This window comes from Botryllus schlosseri, chromosome 15, assembly GCF_051294905.1.
Source record: "Botryllus schlosseri isolate E-star chromosome 15, Bs_hap1, whole genome shotgun sequence".
NCBI classification, from domain to species: domain Eukaryota; kingdom Metazoa; phylum Chordata; class Ascidiacea; order Stolidobranchia; family Styelidae; genus Botryllus; species Botryllus schlosseri.
In genome coordinates, this window is record NC_137250.1 from 10323382 (window position 1) to 10339366 (window position 15985).

Sequence of the window (15985 nt, forward strand, 5' to 3'; positions counted from 1 at the left end):
CTCTTTTTTTAAGAGCATTTACCCTGTGGCCATAGCATCAAGGTAGAGTGCGCAAAATCGGGAAAGGTTGATCAGACCAACTGTACCGAAAAATGCAATAGCTTACTTGAATGTGATCATGCATGCAGAGGAAATTGTGCTAAATGCTGTCTGGTAATAACCTACTTGAACAATGCTTGTCTTCTGACTTATTTGATCATTTTACAATACATTTAGGGAAGACTGCACATGCCTTGCGCACAACGTTGCAGTAGAACCCTTATATGTGGTCATGAATGTACGTCGAAGTGTGCCAGTTGTCCACCATGTGAAGGAGAATGTCAGACACAATGCGTGCATAGTAAATGTGATAACAAATGTGGACAACCTTGCACACCATGCAAAGAGAAATGCATTTGGAAATGCAAACACAAGAAGTGCAAGATGCTATGCAGTGAGCCTTGTAATCGTGAGCCTTGCAATGAACCATGCGAACAAATTTTGAAATGTGGTCATCTATGTATTGGTCTCTGTGGCGAGCCGTGCCCGAATTTGTGTCGGATATGTGACGAGGAAAAAGTAACAGAAATATTTTTCGGTGATGAAGATGAGCCAGGTGCCAGGTATATGCCTGAAATAGGGTATATCTTATATTTTGAATGCTGATAATGATCTTATGATCGCAGATTTGTTCAACTGATGGATTGCAAACATATATTCACTTACGAAAACTTGGACCAATGGATGAACCAGAAGGAGGATGGTAATGCTATCAAGATGAAGGAATGCCCTAGATGCAAGACAACTGTATGGAAGAGCACAAGATATGGGAATATAATCAACAAGCTCCTCGAGTGAGTTGGCAGATTATGTATTAGATCAGGGGCGGGCAACATACAGCCCACGGGCCAGACCCGCCCCGCGAAGGGATTTTGAGCGGCCCGCAGAGAGTTCCTGGTCTTCTATGATAATGTGGCCCGCGGCCAGAGAAAGGTGTCCGTGAAAGTACTTGCTCTGTTCAGGTCTACAGACTTTTGCGAGAAAACATTTTCGACCAAGAAAATTTACAATCTAACTCAAGGTTGGGCACTTATTTTTCTCCGTTGGCCAAATAAGAAGCGGGCCGAGTCAAAAATTTTGGCTGTATTCTACAGCGTAATAATTCTATTTCTAAATTTAAAGCAGTGAATTGCACTGTTAGTATATGCTGCTCAGTGCATATGTTGATATTAGGGAACGAGAAAGTGACGGTTAATTACCAGAAAATAATATTTCTTTGCTGTCAAATTTCGAACAATGCTAAACATGATACATTTTGAATTCTCTTTAAACCCCTGTCCTAGTTTTTCTATCAAAAAGTAAAGATGTATTTGAGATACTACAAGCAATAAATTAATTAAATTTCCTCAGAGATACTTCTCATTACGTAAGTCATATATCACCATAACGTGTTGACCTATCATACTCGACCTGAATTTAACATTTTCTTGGCATCCAAGGATCTTCCCTGAACTGCATTCTCACTTGTTAATATGTGCATTAGGGTTATAACTTGAAAAAAATTGCCTTTAGCAGGAACTAATGAACATTTTGGTATAAATTAATAAAATCATAATCATTTTGTTCAAATCGAAAAAAATGTCCCCGACAAACTAACTTCAATTTTTGACATTGATCCAAATATGGAAAAAAATTACAATTCAATGGTATTCTTTGCGACAAATTTAATCTTCAAATATATGTCCTTTTGCACTTCTGGGAAAGTTAATCCATCAACTTGACTTCCCTTTATGTTATTATGTTAGTGCCAGGGACAACTACAACGGACATATTTGACTTCCAATGGAGTTTTAAGGCACTTTATCGCTGCAGGACATTCGAGCGCAAAGATAGCAGCAAATAATCTTTGGTATATTCTAGAGCGCGACCGATATTGGATTTTTGGGTCGATACCGATAAAACCGATATCTCACACCTTGACCGATAACCCCAATGCATTCATCCGATATTCAAAACAAGTTGGATATAGATAAGCACATTTTCAAAGCTTCAGGGCATTTATTTGAACATCTTTACAGCCATCATTATACTCGAATATGCAATAAGCTAGAAAGGCTGCATCTGGACACCTATAAAGTGTAAGGTATACGAAAAATATCAATATTCTCAGTCTAGCGGTCAAAGATTATAGTTTTCTGACTTCCTACCGCCATGTTGTGACGTCACGAAAATTGCCGACAATTTTCCAGCTCCAATGGCCGATACCGATAATTCTTTCAAAGTGTGATATCGTCTCGATATTATCGGCTCGATATCTCCAGAATTACTCTCCATCTGGGGGTTTGGAAGTACGCAATCATGGCCCTTGAGCTCCATGTCGCACTGCGTAGAGATGCAAGTTTATGCCATGTGATTAGTGGTAATCTGCTATTTTCTTTGAAAGAGCGGCATGCTCTGCAAAGTTCATAGATAAACTTAAAATAATCCCTCCATCCTCGGTTTTCTAATATTTTCACCTGAAATTCTGGCTTGGTGGACTGTACCAAGCTTTCATGGTGTTTTACCACATCATCTCCAAATTTGTAGCTGAGAGTTGGATTTGTTGAAGACGTCGGATTGGAGAACTCTGATATATGATTTAAGAATCGATAATATGATGTTGACAACCAATTTATGTTGTGGTTAATGACAACCCTTGTTCATCATTCGATTTTGCAGTTTCACAACAACGCAATTCCGCCGTCCAGTATCAACGGATGCTGTGTCACATATGATATGACATTTTCAAATTTCCCTATTCATCATATTCCTCTAATCGGTTTTCTAGACCGCTGAAAATATCTTGAGTTATTCTACTTTCGCTATTTCGAGCACCCAGTTTGATTTATGTCAGACAAATTGAAATTATACGATGTATACAGTCTGCATCTAAAATCGAAATTATTAATTATATATTAATTATTTAATTTTGACTGTAAACAAGAACACGGTAAGATTAATTCAATCTGACAATCACAATTTACCAAAATACTATTTTAAATCTTTGCAATTGAAATTGTGTCAGTTAAATTCAAACCAGTCGCTATATATGTTGTATAGTCTGTATCTACAAAAGAAAGCCTATACTTCATACAGTGAAAACTAGAAAATTTTGTGCGGGTGGGTTTTGTTTAAACAGTCTTAACTTTTGTGAATTTTGAAATCAGGACACAAAAGTTCATCATTTGGGACTACAGGACACACAAAATTTTGAAATTTTTTTTCAAGTCATAACCCTAATGTGCATATGTGTATCACCACTGTCAGTACTTCAATCTACTGAACTGTGATGTAGAATTTATTACGTTGTTATTCCTCCGAAAGGGAACATTTTTGACATGTTAATCAGCACTTGCAGCAAATTGGATAATGAAAATTGTGTTGTCTTACAGATGTGGCGATGTGTTGTCATATCAAAAACCTTCGTTCTTTTCCTGGTTTTCGAATTCCTCTGACAAATAGTAAAAAAATCTTTTTAACCGTTCTTACTTAACAAAACACACTTGCTAGACCCAAGTTTTTGGTCTTCCTTACCGACTGCTCTCCGCCGAAAATAATCAAGTCCAAATACCCAATGTTCAAAAGATCCTGCCTCCATTGCAGTAATTGGAGTCATGGTATCGGTTTCATCTGTAAATACTGTTTCGTGGTATGATGTAATATCATTTATCTAGTTCTGTGAATAAAGTAAAAGAAAAGCAATGGGGAGACGCCATGTTGGCCAACGAAAGTCGTGGGCAATTACGCGATGAATTCAGAAAAGATCAAATAATGAAGAAATACCACGCTCTTGAGCTTAAGGGCATCTTGGAGAAGCTGGAGGTGTAGCGGAATTACTTTTGCTTTATGTCTCATTCATCAACACTTGTGTATACTCACTCTTTTTAGGCTCGACCATCTCCCGGAAAATTGGTTGCTATCGAAAAAGCTTTCAGAAGATTACAATCGCTTTATAATCTTGAACAAGCTCGAGATAAATTGAAGGCCGGAGATGAAACAATTCCAAGGAAATACTTATCGGGTAATTCGTTTACATTCATGGATGATGATGACTACGGATCTAGTCATGGTCGATTTCAATATTGTTAATGAATGAATGAAATGACTCTTAATATCAATGTTCTATTTTTATAACCGACCTCGAAACCCTGCTTCTTCAAGCACTATCACTCTTCTGTTCCTGTGAAAATAGATGAATAAATCAGTCATTTCAACGTGTATTTCAAGCCCACACATAAATATCGATGTAATTCTCATCAAGTCGCATTATATTCATTATAATCGAAGTTACTCTAAAGCACAAGATTGTGTGTTTGAGATGGTAAAAGATTTTGACGAAGTTTTTGTGAGATAAACCTGGTGAATTATATTATATGACCTATGGTATAAAAGGTCATTGATATCCGATTTCAGCTTAATTCTATTGTGGCATAGGTATGATTTTCAACTTCTGTATGCCACTGCATATCCAGCAGGTGCGAGCTTTCTTTAAAAATCAAGAATTTCACTGCACAAGAAACATTTGTAATTAAGCAATCCATCGGTTGTGCATTCAGCAATGAATAGGAGATATTTGTCCTGCATTTTCCCTATGTACTAATTATGACTTACATTCTTATATTTCAGCATTTGACAATGACATCAAGATGATGACAAAGTGGGTGATGCTTGAACGATCTCAGACTTCCGAGCAAGAGGATGAAAACTTTCAAAACGAGATCAGTCGTTTGAAACATGTTCTGGAATACATTAAGCTGTTTGCGAGGTGGACGCAACAGTCGGATCCGGATTTAGAGTGAGTAGCTGGACGTGGACAGTGCACATTTTCAAGCATTTTCGCTTATTATATGTTTACACCGCAATCAGAGTCACAGGCCACATTCAAATTTTGCGCCAGAAGTTGCTGGAAACTTTTAGACCCTACAACGCTGCAATCAAGGCAACCGTAGCTAAATCGTTTAAAAGGATATATGAAAAGGTTTGTTGTATACGTCTCACATAATATATAATAACTGTCAAAATGGTATCGTTTCGCTTCACAGGCTCCTGGGCTGATGAGCACTCTTGGAATCAGCGAGGCTGAAAAGAAAATGATTTGCAACGCGATGGGCTTTGCAGCAAAGGGTCATTGGTTTGAATGCCCGAAAGGTCACGTGTACGCAATAGGGGATTGTGGTGGAGCTACTACCACTGCGAAATGTCCGGAATGCGGCTCAAGGATAGGTAAGACATTTACATCAGTCTCCTAGCTTCAATGCCGACATGAAAAATGAAAAAATATTTTTCTGCTTTAAGGTGGAGAACGTCACCAGCTAGATCCATATAATCGCGTTTCAGAAGTAATGGACGGCGCAAGACGTTCTGCTTATGACGAAGATATGGACCGGAATCACATACCACAGGAGATGCTGCGAGACCTTCACCAGGAAGGATTCTTTTAATGTTTATAATTTATTGGAGCTAGGTGTATAGGAGTGATTTGTTGTTGATATTTAAATATTATGGTGTTGTGATCATCCGTTTGGGAAATTACCTTTTTAATCCAGTACATATTGTGTATTATCCCAATTTTAAATCCCAATCTATGATGGTGTTTTTGTTGTTATAAATTGTAATCAAACAAGATTAACCATGCTGAGTGTCAGAAATATATAGAAGAAATATAAGATATGAAATCAATCTTCATGTGCTCCTACTTTTCATGCTCTCCCAACGTTTCCTTGGAGGTCAACTAGTGTGATCGCACGTGCATCAAACAGGTAAACTTGTCCCTACAGAGAAGTGTCTGAGGTTCATGTTGGTTCCCCCCTACGTTGCTGTATCACGGAGTCTTATCAAAATATCTTAGTGAAGGACGAATAGTCTACAAGAAAAGCGAATAAAACAGCAAGGAAAAAGCGTCTAACTAGAAGACCGCCGAAAATATCCGGAACTATCCTCAATATGAACATTGAACATATTATTCAAACCACTGAAATCAATACTTACCAGTTGGTACCGCTTTGAAATTGAGTAGGGTTGGTGATGGTACCTTGCAAAGGGGAAAGGATTTACCTTGCAAATGACCAAGAACAGTCGAAGCACGAGACATGGTGGGGTGATCAACCCCCCATTGGGGCTAGACCCAATCGCATCCGGCCCGCGAAGGGATTTTGTCCGGCCCGCGGACAGTTTTCCGTTTTACATGATAATGTGGCCCGCGGACCCAGTCTGCCGAGATTCCCCACTACTTGCTTACTACGTCAAATGTTAGTGACTGCATGCTATTATATACGTGTATACGCAGCGTGCGAGAGTAGAGCTTACGCGTAAGTTCGTCAAAGCGAGAAGACTTTCGTTATCGGTATTTACGATGTACTCAACCCTAATGTCGTTTGTGGTTACCATGGTGTTTGTCGACGACAAGGGTCATTTACCCCAGGCTGGTATTTCTTATTTTTGATTCCGTAACCGCCGACTTGTAGCACGGCACACTTCTAGGTTTTTGTAAGACACCGCTTATGCAGGGGTCGCCAACTCAAAACGGGTAGCGGGCCGCATCAATGAAACATCGAGATTAACTAGGCCGCACAGTTGAACAACGACGCCATCTCGTCACCTAGGCTACTCAACCCTAATGAATTGATATCTTGGTAAATTTGGGGTACCGGGCTTATCGAACGCCTTGAAATCTTAATTAAGGATTGCACGGTGTGTTGATTGATCAGTAGGGCGATTTTTTTTTTGACCTAAAAAACGGAAGATTTTGACCTAAAAAATCTAAATTTTGACTTTTTTTGACTTAAAAAAACTGAAATTTGACCAAATTTTGACCTCACGTATGCAAATTAGGTGTTTTCGCACATAATGTTAAAATTGTACCACTTATCTTCATTTCTGGTTGAAACTGTTTGAAGATTGGCCTGAAAGAACGTTTTTGGCTCAAAAACTGACAAATTTTTACATGAAAAAACTAGTATTTTAACGAAATCTGGCCCTATGAAGAATTGGAGTAGTTACATTACGTATTATGGTGGAATAATTAAAATTTGATGTAGTACAACGAAAGATACTTTCCTACATTCTCGGGTAGAAAGTGTTTGTTTTGTTTGCTTGTTTTGTGGTATTCATGGTGTTTGTCAAGTACTATGGTCATTTACGCCAGGCTGATATTCTTCATTATTTTCCGTAACTGCCAACATATAGCACGGCCCACCTCTAGGCTTTTTTGTAAGACACCGTTTACGCGGATGAGGTGGCGAGGAGGAGCCTAGGTAAACCTGCAACACTTAGCTATCGGAATTATGAAGTCGACCTCGGTCGGAATCGAACCCACACCCATTGGTGTTGCAGCCGCGGATTATACCACTGCGCTATCTCGGGTAGAGAGTGTCTGTTCTTACTAAGTAGATTGCCAAGAATGGAGAAAGAACGTTCAACAGCAGCAGTTGTTAGCTGACAACACTGAAGTTGTGTGCACACTGCTTGCTGGTGACGCACCGTGTTGCTTCATTCTGACAATGTTGTCTATATCACAATTTTTCACCTTGCGCTTCTTGATGTAAGAACCATGCAATGTCCAAGCAGTCTTGCTTCAGTTAGGATATTGCGGTACGTTGACCATAAAACCATGTCACCATTTGTTTCATTTGACCGTTTATGATTCACAATGAGCAGACGATGGGCCGTTTACAACGGTAGGCCTATAAAGTAGGCTACAAGCTGTAAATTATCAAATGATAAGTTCACAGACAGCGCAAAATCTACGATACAAACGAAATGTAGAGGTCAAAAAATGTTTGATTTTGTAAACAATTTTGACAAATTTTGACCTAACGCTACAATTTTGACCTAATTTTGACTTTTTTTGACATGTCAAAAAAAAAATCGCCCTATTGATCAGATAGAAGCAGACATGGCGGCGCCTGTATGACAATGCTATTCTCAAATCCACATTGTCGTCGTCACTATTGGCGAGAAATGGCTTTGAGGTGACATTGCTGTCGTTAATATACATTCATTAAATACGATATATTCCTTGTATATGTGGATAAATGGGTGAATATGAATAATGATCGATTCAGCAATTCGGTCCGCCAAGTACTTAATTTTCCTATATTCGCCTGTGCCCACGGCCCCAAAACACTATTCCGTATTCCTCACTACAGCTGAAACGGCTTCGGCGATGGCAATAACAGCATTCCATCGATGGAGAGTCAGCTGACACGAATATAAGCATATTGGCTTGACGTACAACGGCTCACACACTGCCAAGACCGAGACGCTTAGAAAACGGCCTAGGGCTTCCCCACCATTTCAAATCTTTAGTAGGCTTACCATATTTGGAAATCTAAAAAGAGGACACTTTTTCAGAAATTTGAGACTTGTAAAATCGGAGAAGGATTCTCAAAAATCGGTGAATTTTTCCCACTTTCTGATCGGTTGACTAAAAAAAAGGTCAACTTTCCGCTGAGAGCTCAAAATACCGTTTTTCTCTCCACATTGCTAGATGGTTGACTAAAAAAAAAGGTCAACTTTTCGCTGAGAGCTCAAATCACCGTTTTTCACTCCGAAATACCCGCCGGGGCGTCACTTCTGTGCTAATTTTCGGCATATCACTCGCATTTTGCTCTAAATGTGACCTAAATTTTAAGAAAAGAGGACAAAATCTCAAAAAAGAGGACAAAAGGGCGTCCTCCGAGGACACTTTCAAAAAAGTCAAAAAAGAGGACAAATCCTCTTAATAGAGGACGTATGGTAACCCTATCTTTAGGATGAGGTAATCCTGTGGCTAGTCCCAATATCTATTCACTAGGAGCTGAAAAGCGTTGTCAAGTATCGTGCGCAGTTCATAGTTCAAGATAAAATGAAGTTTATGATCATGATATTTCTTGTTGTATTTGTACTACTTAAATAACATATTACTACTTTCGTGGTAACCATGCCCATTGCCCGTGTTACTGAGCACGGCGTGTACTAATGTAAAGTTTTCAAAACATGTTGCTCAACTGTGTGGCCTATTTTGTCTCGGTATTGCGTTCAGGCGGGCCTCCGGCATCGACGAAATTTGAAAAGTGACCCATGACATGACCCGTTTTGAGGTGGCGACCCCTACGCTATACAGTTCTCCTGCGTGGTGAAAACTCTTTCCGGTGGAGCTGATGTTGCAGTCATGCCTATGAGCACTGAGCAGCAGCATCAGCAGCAGTAATTCAAAACATCACAGTTCATGCTCTCACTCCCTGCTGCGAAATATCTTTCCACTTCATCCTCCAAGATATTTTGTTTGGTTAGATCTGAAGCAGTCATGCTATCTTTTCCTGGTGTAGTTGCGGGCATGAAAGTGAACAAGCCTGTGTTGGTCATCTCTTTTTCTTTTACGCAGTTCTGTTTGTGATCGAAACTAGAATGTTGTTCGCTGACTATTATAGCCTACCAGCTACTATGCCAGCATGGCTATTATTGGTCGCAATAACTACTATGGCTGTGCGGTGTAAGTAATGCGAATGCGGCTGGGCACTAGATTTTCCAGATGGACTTTCAGCATCCACTGGCCACGGAATTTTGTGTGGCCGGCAACAAATATTCCGTGGCCGCCCATGAAAAGTGCTATTTCATCAGCGTATAGGCTACTCAAAGGTGGTGTGGACACTAGGAAAATCAGATGCCTTTGGTAACTTTGTTATTGTCGATCCGATAGTTTCAAACGTTATGGGGTGCTATACTCACTGTCACTGTGATGATATATTTGATACAGGCGACAATGCGGTGTGAACGGAACCACGCAACCCGGTATTCAAATTATATTTAGTAATACTTTCGTTAAAACATATTTGTAAATCCACATCTACTGTGCGCGAAGCGCAACGAAAATTTTGGGTATTACATGACTTTTATGAAAATTAACTGTTGGTACTACGTGAAAACAGCCCCGAAATTCCCCAGGCTCTCTTTCGTATCTATACTTGACAAACTGAAAATAGCGAAATGTAAGTAAATAGTTCACAAAATATTAAGAAGTAGAAGCAGCAAAAAAAAAAGATCTAGTTGAGTAAGTACCAGAAGTAGAGGAAAACTACTTGAGTACTTCGAAAAAGTAGAAGTACTTCGTTACTGATCAGTGATCACCTCTGCTATTGGTCTTTGTTGAGTTTGACAATGTTCCATATCGAGTTGGGTGACAGGATTTAGTATGGTATATTTTGATGCTGTCATCTAGCACAGTACCAAGTTTCTAGGCTGTGACGCAATGATTAGCGCAGTAACTTCGCTGTCGAAATCGAGTATCTGGTAGATCAGGGCGCACCGATATATTGCCGACTTCGATAACGGAATTACCATAAGCTAATCATTAAGTGACAATCCCGAAACTTACTGCGAAGTTTGATAACATAACCAAGATATACCATGCCGAAGTTCGTCATCCATCTCTGTATAGAACACTTTCAAAACTCACATATACCAATATCAAATTTTGCGAAAATTCGTTTATGCGGTATAGGCTCAATGCCACATCAGCGCACGCAGACCCTGGATAGTCGACTTTGATAACGTACTTAGTATCCCAATGCGTTGAGCGCCTGGCATGAAGCTGTGGACACCAGTTTTAACGTAATGTCGTTTGCCTGACCGAGCAACAAGGTGGACGCTCTAATATTACTCTCTCAACTATCTAGAAAGCTTGAAGAACACATGTTTTGGTGTTCGTTTGCAGCGCACCACCCACCCACCTAGCCGCCAAGTTCGTAGTGCGAATGAAAAAGATCTACTCGAGTATAGTCAAAGTTGATGCAAAGGGCGGATTTTGATCCAACTATGTTCCAAAATCACGAAAGGGAAGGACAGGAAAGGACGTAGTTTTTTTTTCTCCTTGATGTTTTTTGCGGCATATACACCGACTCATGATACACATATACATACGATCTGTGCATATGCATACCATGAGTGCATGATGTGCATATGCCGCTGGTCAAGGAAGTGCAGATATAGCCTTTGCGGCTTTCTAAGTCATGCACCAACCCTCCATGCCATCCCAGTAATGCATGAGCGCCAAGCAGGGAAGTCATGGATACCAGTGTTACTAATCAGGTCTTTGGTCTGACCCGGCCGGGGATCGAACCCACGACCTACCGACCAAGAAGCCGGACGCTTCACCATTACGCTATCTTGTCGATAGCGTCGAACTATCCATGAAATTCACTGTGGCCAGTCACGAGACAAGGCTTTGTCATGCCCGATGACAGAAAAATCACGGGAAAGCTGAGACCCCCACTGCAAAAGGTTGTGATTACGAAATAAATAAGATAATTATATCATTTTGTTCGCCGTGAACGGCAAAGGTCGACGACAGCTGCATGAGTCCCAATTACTTGTCTATTATGAAGGACAATGCCCATCGTAAACAAGACGTAGAACGGTCATTTGAGGGCCATGTTGTAATTCAATATGGAATGAAAAATGCCGATGAGTCGACTGAAAACAATACCACCTCTGCTAAGGACTGTCGACGTACCATACCGTCGTAGGGTCTGTATAGGTGTATTCTAGCTTTGTGTGCGACTAGCAACGACCTCTATTCTTCGAAATCTATTTGTATTACTTTGAGGGATCCAAGTTATAGCCAGCGTTTACAGTTCTATTACTGTACTCGTATGCCCTGAGTGTTCATTTGATGAATTGCATCATGTTTTATTGTCATTTACATCCCATTCCTTCCTTTCACTTTTCCGATTAGTTGGCTAGGATCGGTATATGACTACGTAAAGGCTCCTGTTGTACCAGTAATAGCAAATTATCCGAGGAAATGTAATTTGCTTGTTTGTTTTGTGGTATTCGTGGTGCTTGTCGACTACTATGGTCTTGGTCATTTACACAAGGCTGATATTTTTCATTTTTATTCCGTAACTGCCGACTGGTAGCACTGCCCATTTGACTTTTTGTAAGACACCGGTTATACGCGGATGAGATGGTGAGGAGGAGCCTAGATAAACCCCCAACACTTAGGTAGGGGAAATATGTTAGAATTTCAGCTAATCACTCCGTTCTGTGTGGCATCATTATGACTACAGTTCGAAAGAAAAAAGTTGAATACACAACTTTAAACCCTATATAGGTGCCGTTCTTTTCGTGTTTTTTTGGATGATATCCTTATTGGCAATCGAATATGATTGATGGATTGATGGCGTTTTTTGTATGCCAGATGTAGTTAGTGAATTCATCTCAGTCAACAGAATAGAAGGCCATCACAAGGAATAGGAACACTACATTAGTATAGACTATCTATAAACTACGATTGTTGCTAAGGTGATTTTAAGGTAATCTTTGTTAGATATAGGCCAGTGTTGGGATCAAGACACTTTTTTCGAGTCACGAGTCATTGCACATTATGACTCGAGTCAAGTCAAGTCATTCGTCTTTTGGAGGTGACTCGAGTGAAGTCAAGTCAAATCACGAATTAAGTCACTATTCAAGTCAAATTGAATTTTCGAAGTACGAGTGATGATTCAAAGTCATTACATTTAGCCTGCTGTGTGAAAGACAGATCAATTGGCCATTTATCTTGAATCAAATAACGAGTATAAAGGTAAATATGCATGCAAAAAGGCATCGTATCGCTTACGCACACGTTGTTGTTGTTGTTGTTGTTGTTGTTATTGTTGTTTATTAAATATAAAGAATGACGCTTATCGCCTGACGGCCTTTTGCGCCACGGCCAATAACATTGTACAATGTACATAAATAATGGCGGAAACGGAATAAATTGGATACACTCAGATCATAACAGACGGTTTCACAAGAACACGAGGTAACAAATCAAGCTCACGCACACGTAGAACTGCTAACAAAATACGCGAGGAACTGTATAGCTCCATAATACAGTATCCTATTATCAGTCCAAACTTAGGATCGAATACGAAGCCTCGAGAAGTTGAAACAAATTGATATGGTACAATACACTACCCATCCGTGAGAATATAAGCGGCAGAAACTCCATTTGTTCGATTTAAATCATACAGAAGGGTCGGTAAAGGTGAGCACTGCGCAATGTAGGCACTTAGCCATCTAAGAAACAGAGATACGTTGCTATTAAATTAATCTACTACTACTACGACAACGAAGGCTGTGATCATTTCGTTTACGGTCAATTTATTTGTGGTGTAACTAACAATGGAGGATCAGTGAAACGTAGCCTACAATCAGTGAAAGACTGGCTGCTCTCACATGTGACGCCAGCGTATCGGGAACAATCCGAACATACACAAGATACAGTGATTTAATCGACACCGTTTGCTTAATGATTTGAAATTGACTCGTAGACTTTGCTCCGAGTCACCAGTCAATCCACATTTCTGAAGCGCCGAGTCAAGTCAAGTCAAGTCATAAGAAAAAGTTGACTCGAGTCTGACTCGAGACTACTAGATTACGAATTCAATTCGACAGCAGCAGCAATTCCCCTAGTTTCTCGTATCCATGCTAACCAACTAACTAAGGTACCTTCTACAATGTACACTGTACAGTGATTTGCGTGGATTTGAATTAGAGAATTTTTGACATATTTAAATGAACAATTTTATCGCAACTGAATTTGGTTATCAAACTTCTGTTACTTGTGTTATTCGAAAAGTAGCTTTTTGGTATAGTATGCTTACCATCACAATTAGTATCATATAGAATCCTAGACTACTATTGGTTTTTCTTTACTTCACGGATTGAATCACTTCCAAGGAGAGGCAGCACGATGGGGCCGAGGCGGAGGTGACGGACGAGGGAACTTCCGAAGACCAGGATATCGAGAACCAGCGTACGAATATTAATAGCGAATATTAATATCGAAAAAAAAATATAAAAATATTAATAGCGAAATGAATCACTTCCAAGGAGAGGAAGCACCCTGGGGCCGAGGCAGAGGTGGCGGACGAGGGAATTTCCGAAGACCAGAATATCGAGAACCAGCGTATGAATATTAATAGAAATATTGTGATGCTCAGGTTACCGCAAGTAGGGGTCAGTAATGCTTGCTCAATAGTCATGTTGTTATACTTTCCAACACCTTCCAGTTCACTTCCGTACATTTTGGAGCTAATATCCTTTATTTTAATCCACGTGGCCCTCTTTTATGAGAGACTAATTATAGCAACGTAGAGGTCATAGAGCAGAGCCCCTATGTCACAGCAGATGAATTCAGTTTCAAAATTACAACCGTTCGTGGCACCATAAGTCGTATTGTGTTGTATCTTGCACATTCGGATGATGACAGGTGTGTCAACTTCGACTACCTTCTAAATTTCGATTTATTCAAACTATTTACTTGTGTTGTGTAGGCTACTTTACCTGCCTTTCGTCTTCTATTTCTAGTAATTTAGAGATGTCTTGTAAATGCGTATTTGCGCTTAAGTATAAAGTTACGACATTAATTGTGCTTCCATTTGAGTAGCATCAATGACTACTTTGAGCATCTTTAGGTATCGGCAGTAAGGCATCTAACACTGCGTCTCAGCGATTAACCCATTATCTTTTTATTCTGTCTTTTGAATCCTGTCCCCCGTAAACAAAATTCTATTGAATAGGTATCCGAATTAAAATTATGGCTTCGCATTGATATCACATATTTCGAATTCTATCTGCGAAAGTTCGATGCCGGCTCGGAATGAACACGTCATGTTACTGCATCGCTTTCTAAATTTTTCATGCCATAATGACGACAAATAAGTAAGACAAACTCAAAATACGTAGTGAACGGGTTGTGTACAATGCCAAATACATTTTATCAATTCAAGATCTGCCGGAAAACTGCAAATTCAATCAATACTTTTCCTTTAAGTGCTGATATTGGTCGGGATCGCCAAACAAACTCTCCTGACAGCGATCATACCAACAAGGATGTGCGACCGCATGACAGACGCAGAGGAGAATTGGATGATGGTTAGTATGTTGATTGGCCCAAGTAATTTTGCTCAGTCATAAGTGTCGCCCTGCTAAATAAGTCATCAGAACCATCAATATATAGTCTTACAAATTGTGAAATCTCAGCATAAAAACTTCATATTTTTGATATGCCATCTATTTAAAGCAGTGAATCTTAAGGGGCTTAGAGGTATCAGAAACAAGACGAAGATCAGGCACTTCTTCAATATACACACCATTTTAAGCCTTATTGTCCCCGAGCCCATCTCGGCGACACCGCTGATCGGCGGTCACGGGGATTATTTCTCAATATGTGGTGTGCTTATGGAAGAAACTCAGAAATTTGATGAGAATATATCCGGAAACCAACATAACAGTAATGAAATATTCCTACGAAAAGTGGCTTTTTGATATACAGTCTTGAGGTGATTACTTCATGAATGTAATCGATTGCGATTGCGATGACTTCTGAATCACGCGATTGCGATTACGATTACATCAAAATCTCGACGTAGACGATTACGATTACGTTTTCGCCGGCAAAGTAATCGCGGTTACTCAAGATTACACTTATTTTGCCATTTAGAAGTCGAGCCTAGAACACATATTGGGATATAAGGATTGTGATGGCAAGACCTCATGAGAAAATAATTTGCTTTTTAAATGTCGTCATTTGCTTGGTCACAATATATCAATTGCCCAACTTTATTGCGGACGATTTGCCCCCACCGATTTTCATTCTACCTACAACCGAGGCTGACATGGTGTATAAGCATGTGGTTTTTGTCGCTATAACGACGTATTTGGAAGTCAAAATGTAGATTTACGAGTAATATGTAGGCCTATGTGCCAATAATTTTCCAAGTTTGGGCGTAAATCGAAACGCGATTTTACGCTAATATTTGAGTTGATATAATCTATTCTATTCTTGAAGGTGGCGACGAAACATTCTTCTTTGGCTTGCTGTAGCTTAGATTATAGTACAGTACAAAACAAAAAGAAAATTCGAGTTTTTGAGCGTATGTCTCATAGGTCCCATGGTCGTATGCCTTTGGACCCACCAGGTGGGGACAGATGATACGTT

General features: G+C 39.8%; 2 protein-coding genes across 17 annotated transcripts in view; one reads left to right on the plus strand and one right to left on the minus strand.

The window, feature by feature from the left end:
* LOC145457675 (NFX1-type zinc finger-containing protein 1-like) overlaps positions 1-5697 on the plus strand; it is a 224795-nt gene extending 219098 nt beyond the window's left edge. For 13 of the 16 annotated variants that reach the window (XM_080335921.1, XM_080335923.1, XM_080335912.1 and 10 more), the window contains 6 exons: positions 3693-3840; positions 3907-4039; positions 4645-4813; positions 4885-4996; positions 5061-5241; positions 5314-5697. In XM_080335921.1, the coding sequence (XP_080192047.1) occupies positions 3693-3840; positions 3907-4039; positions 4645-4813; positions 4885-4996; positions 5061-5241; positions 5314-5459 (889 nt within the window). In that variant the 3' untranslated portion in view covers positions 5460-5697. Of the gene's footprint in view, positions 1-13; positions 154-216; positions 603-665; positions 834-3692; positions 3841-3906; positions 4040-4644; positions 4814-4884; positions 4997-5060; positions 5242-5313 lie in introns of all 16 variants that reach the window. The other 3 variants (XM_080335917.1, XM_080335915.1, XM_080335913.1) reach the window with 3 other exon arrangements.
* LOC145457722 (THAP domain-containing protein 1-like) overlaps positions 1-15985 on the minus strand; it is a 474772-nt gene that overhangs the window by 257370 nt on the left and 201417 nt on the right. The gene's annotated exons all lie outside the window — the stretch shown is intronic.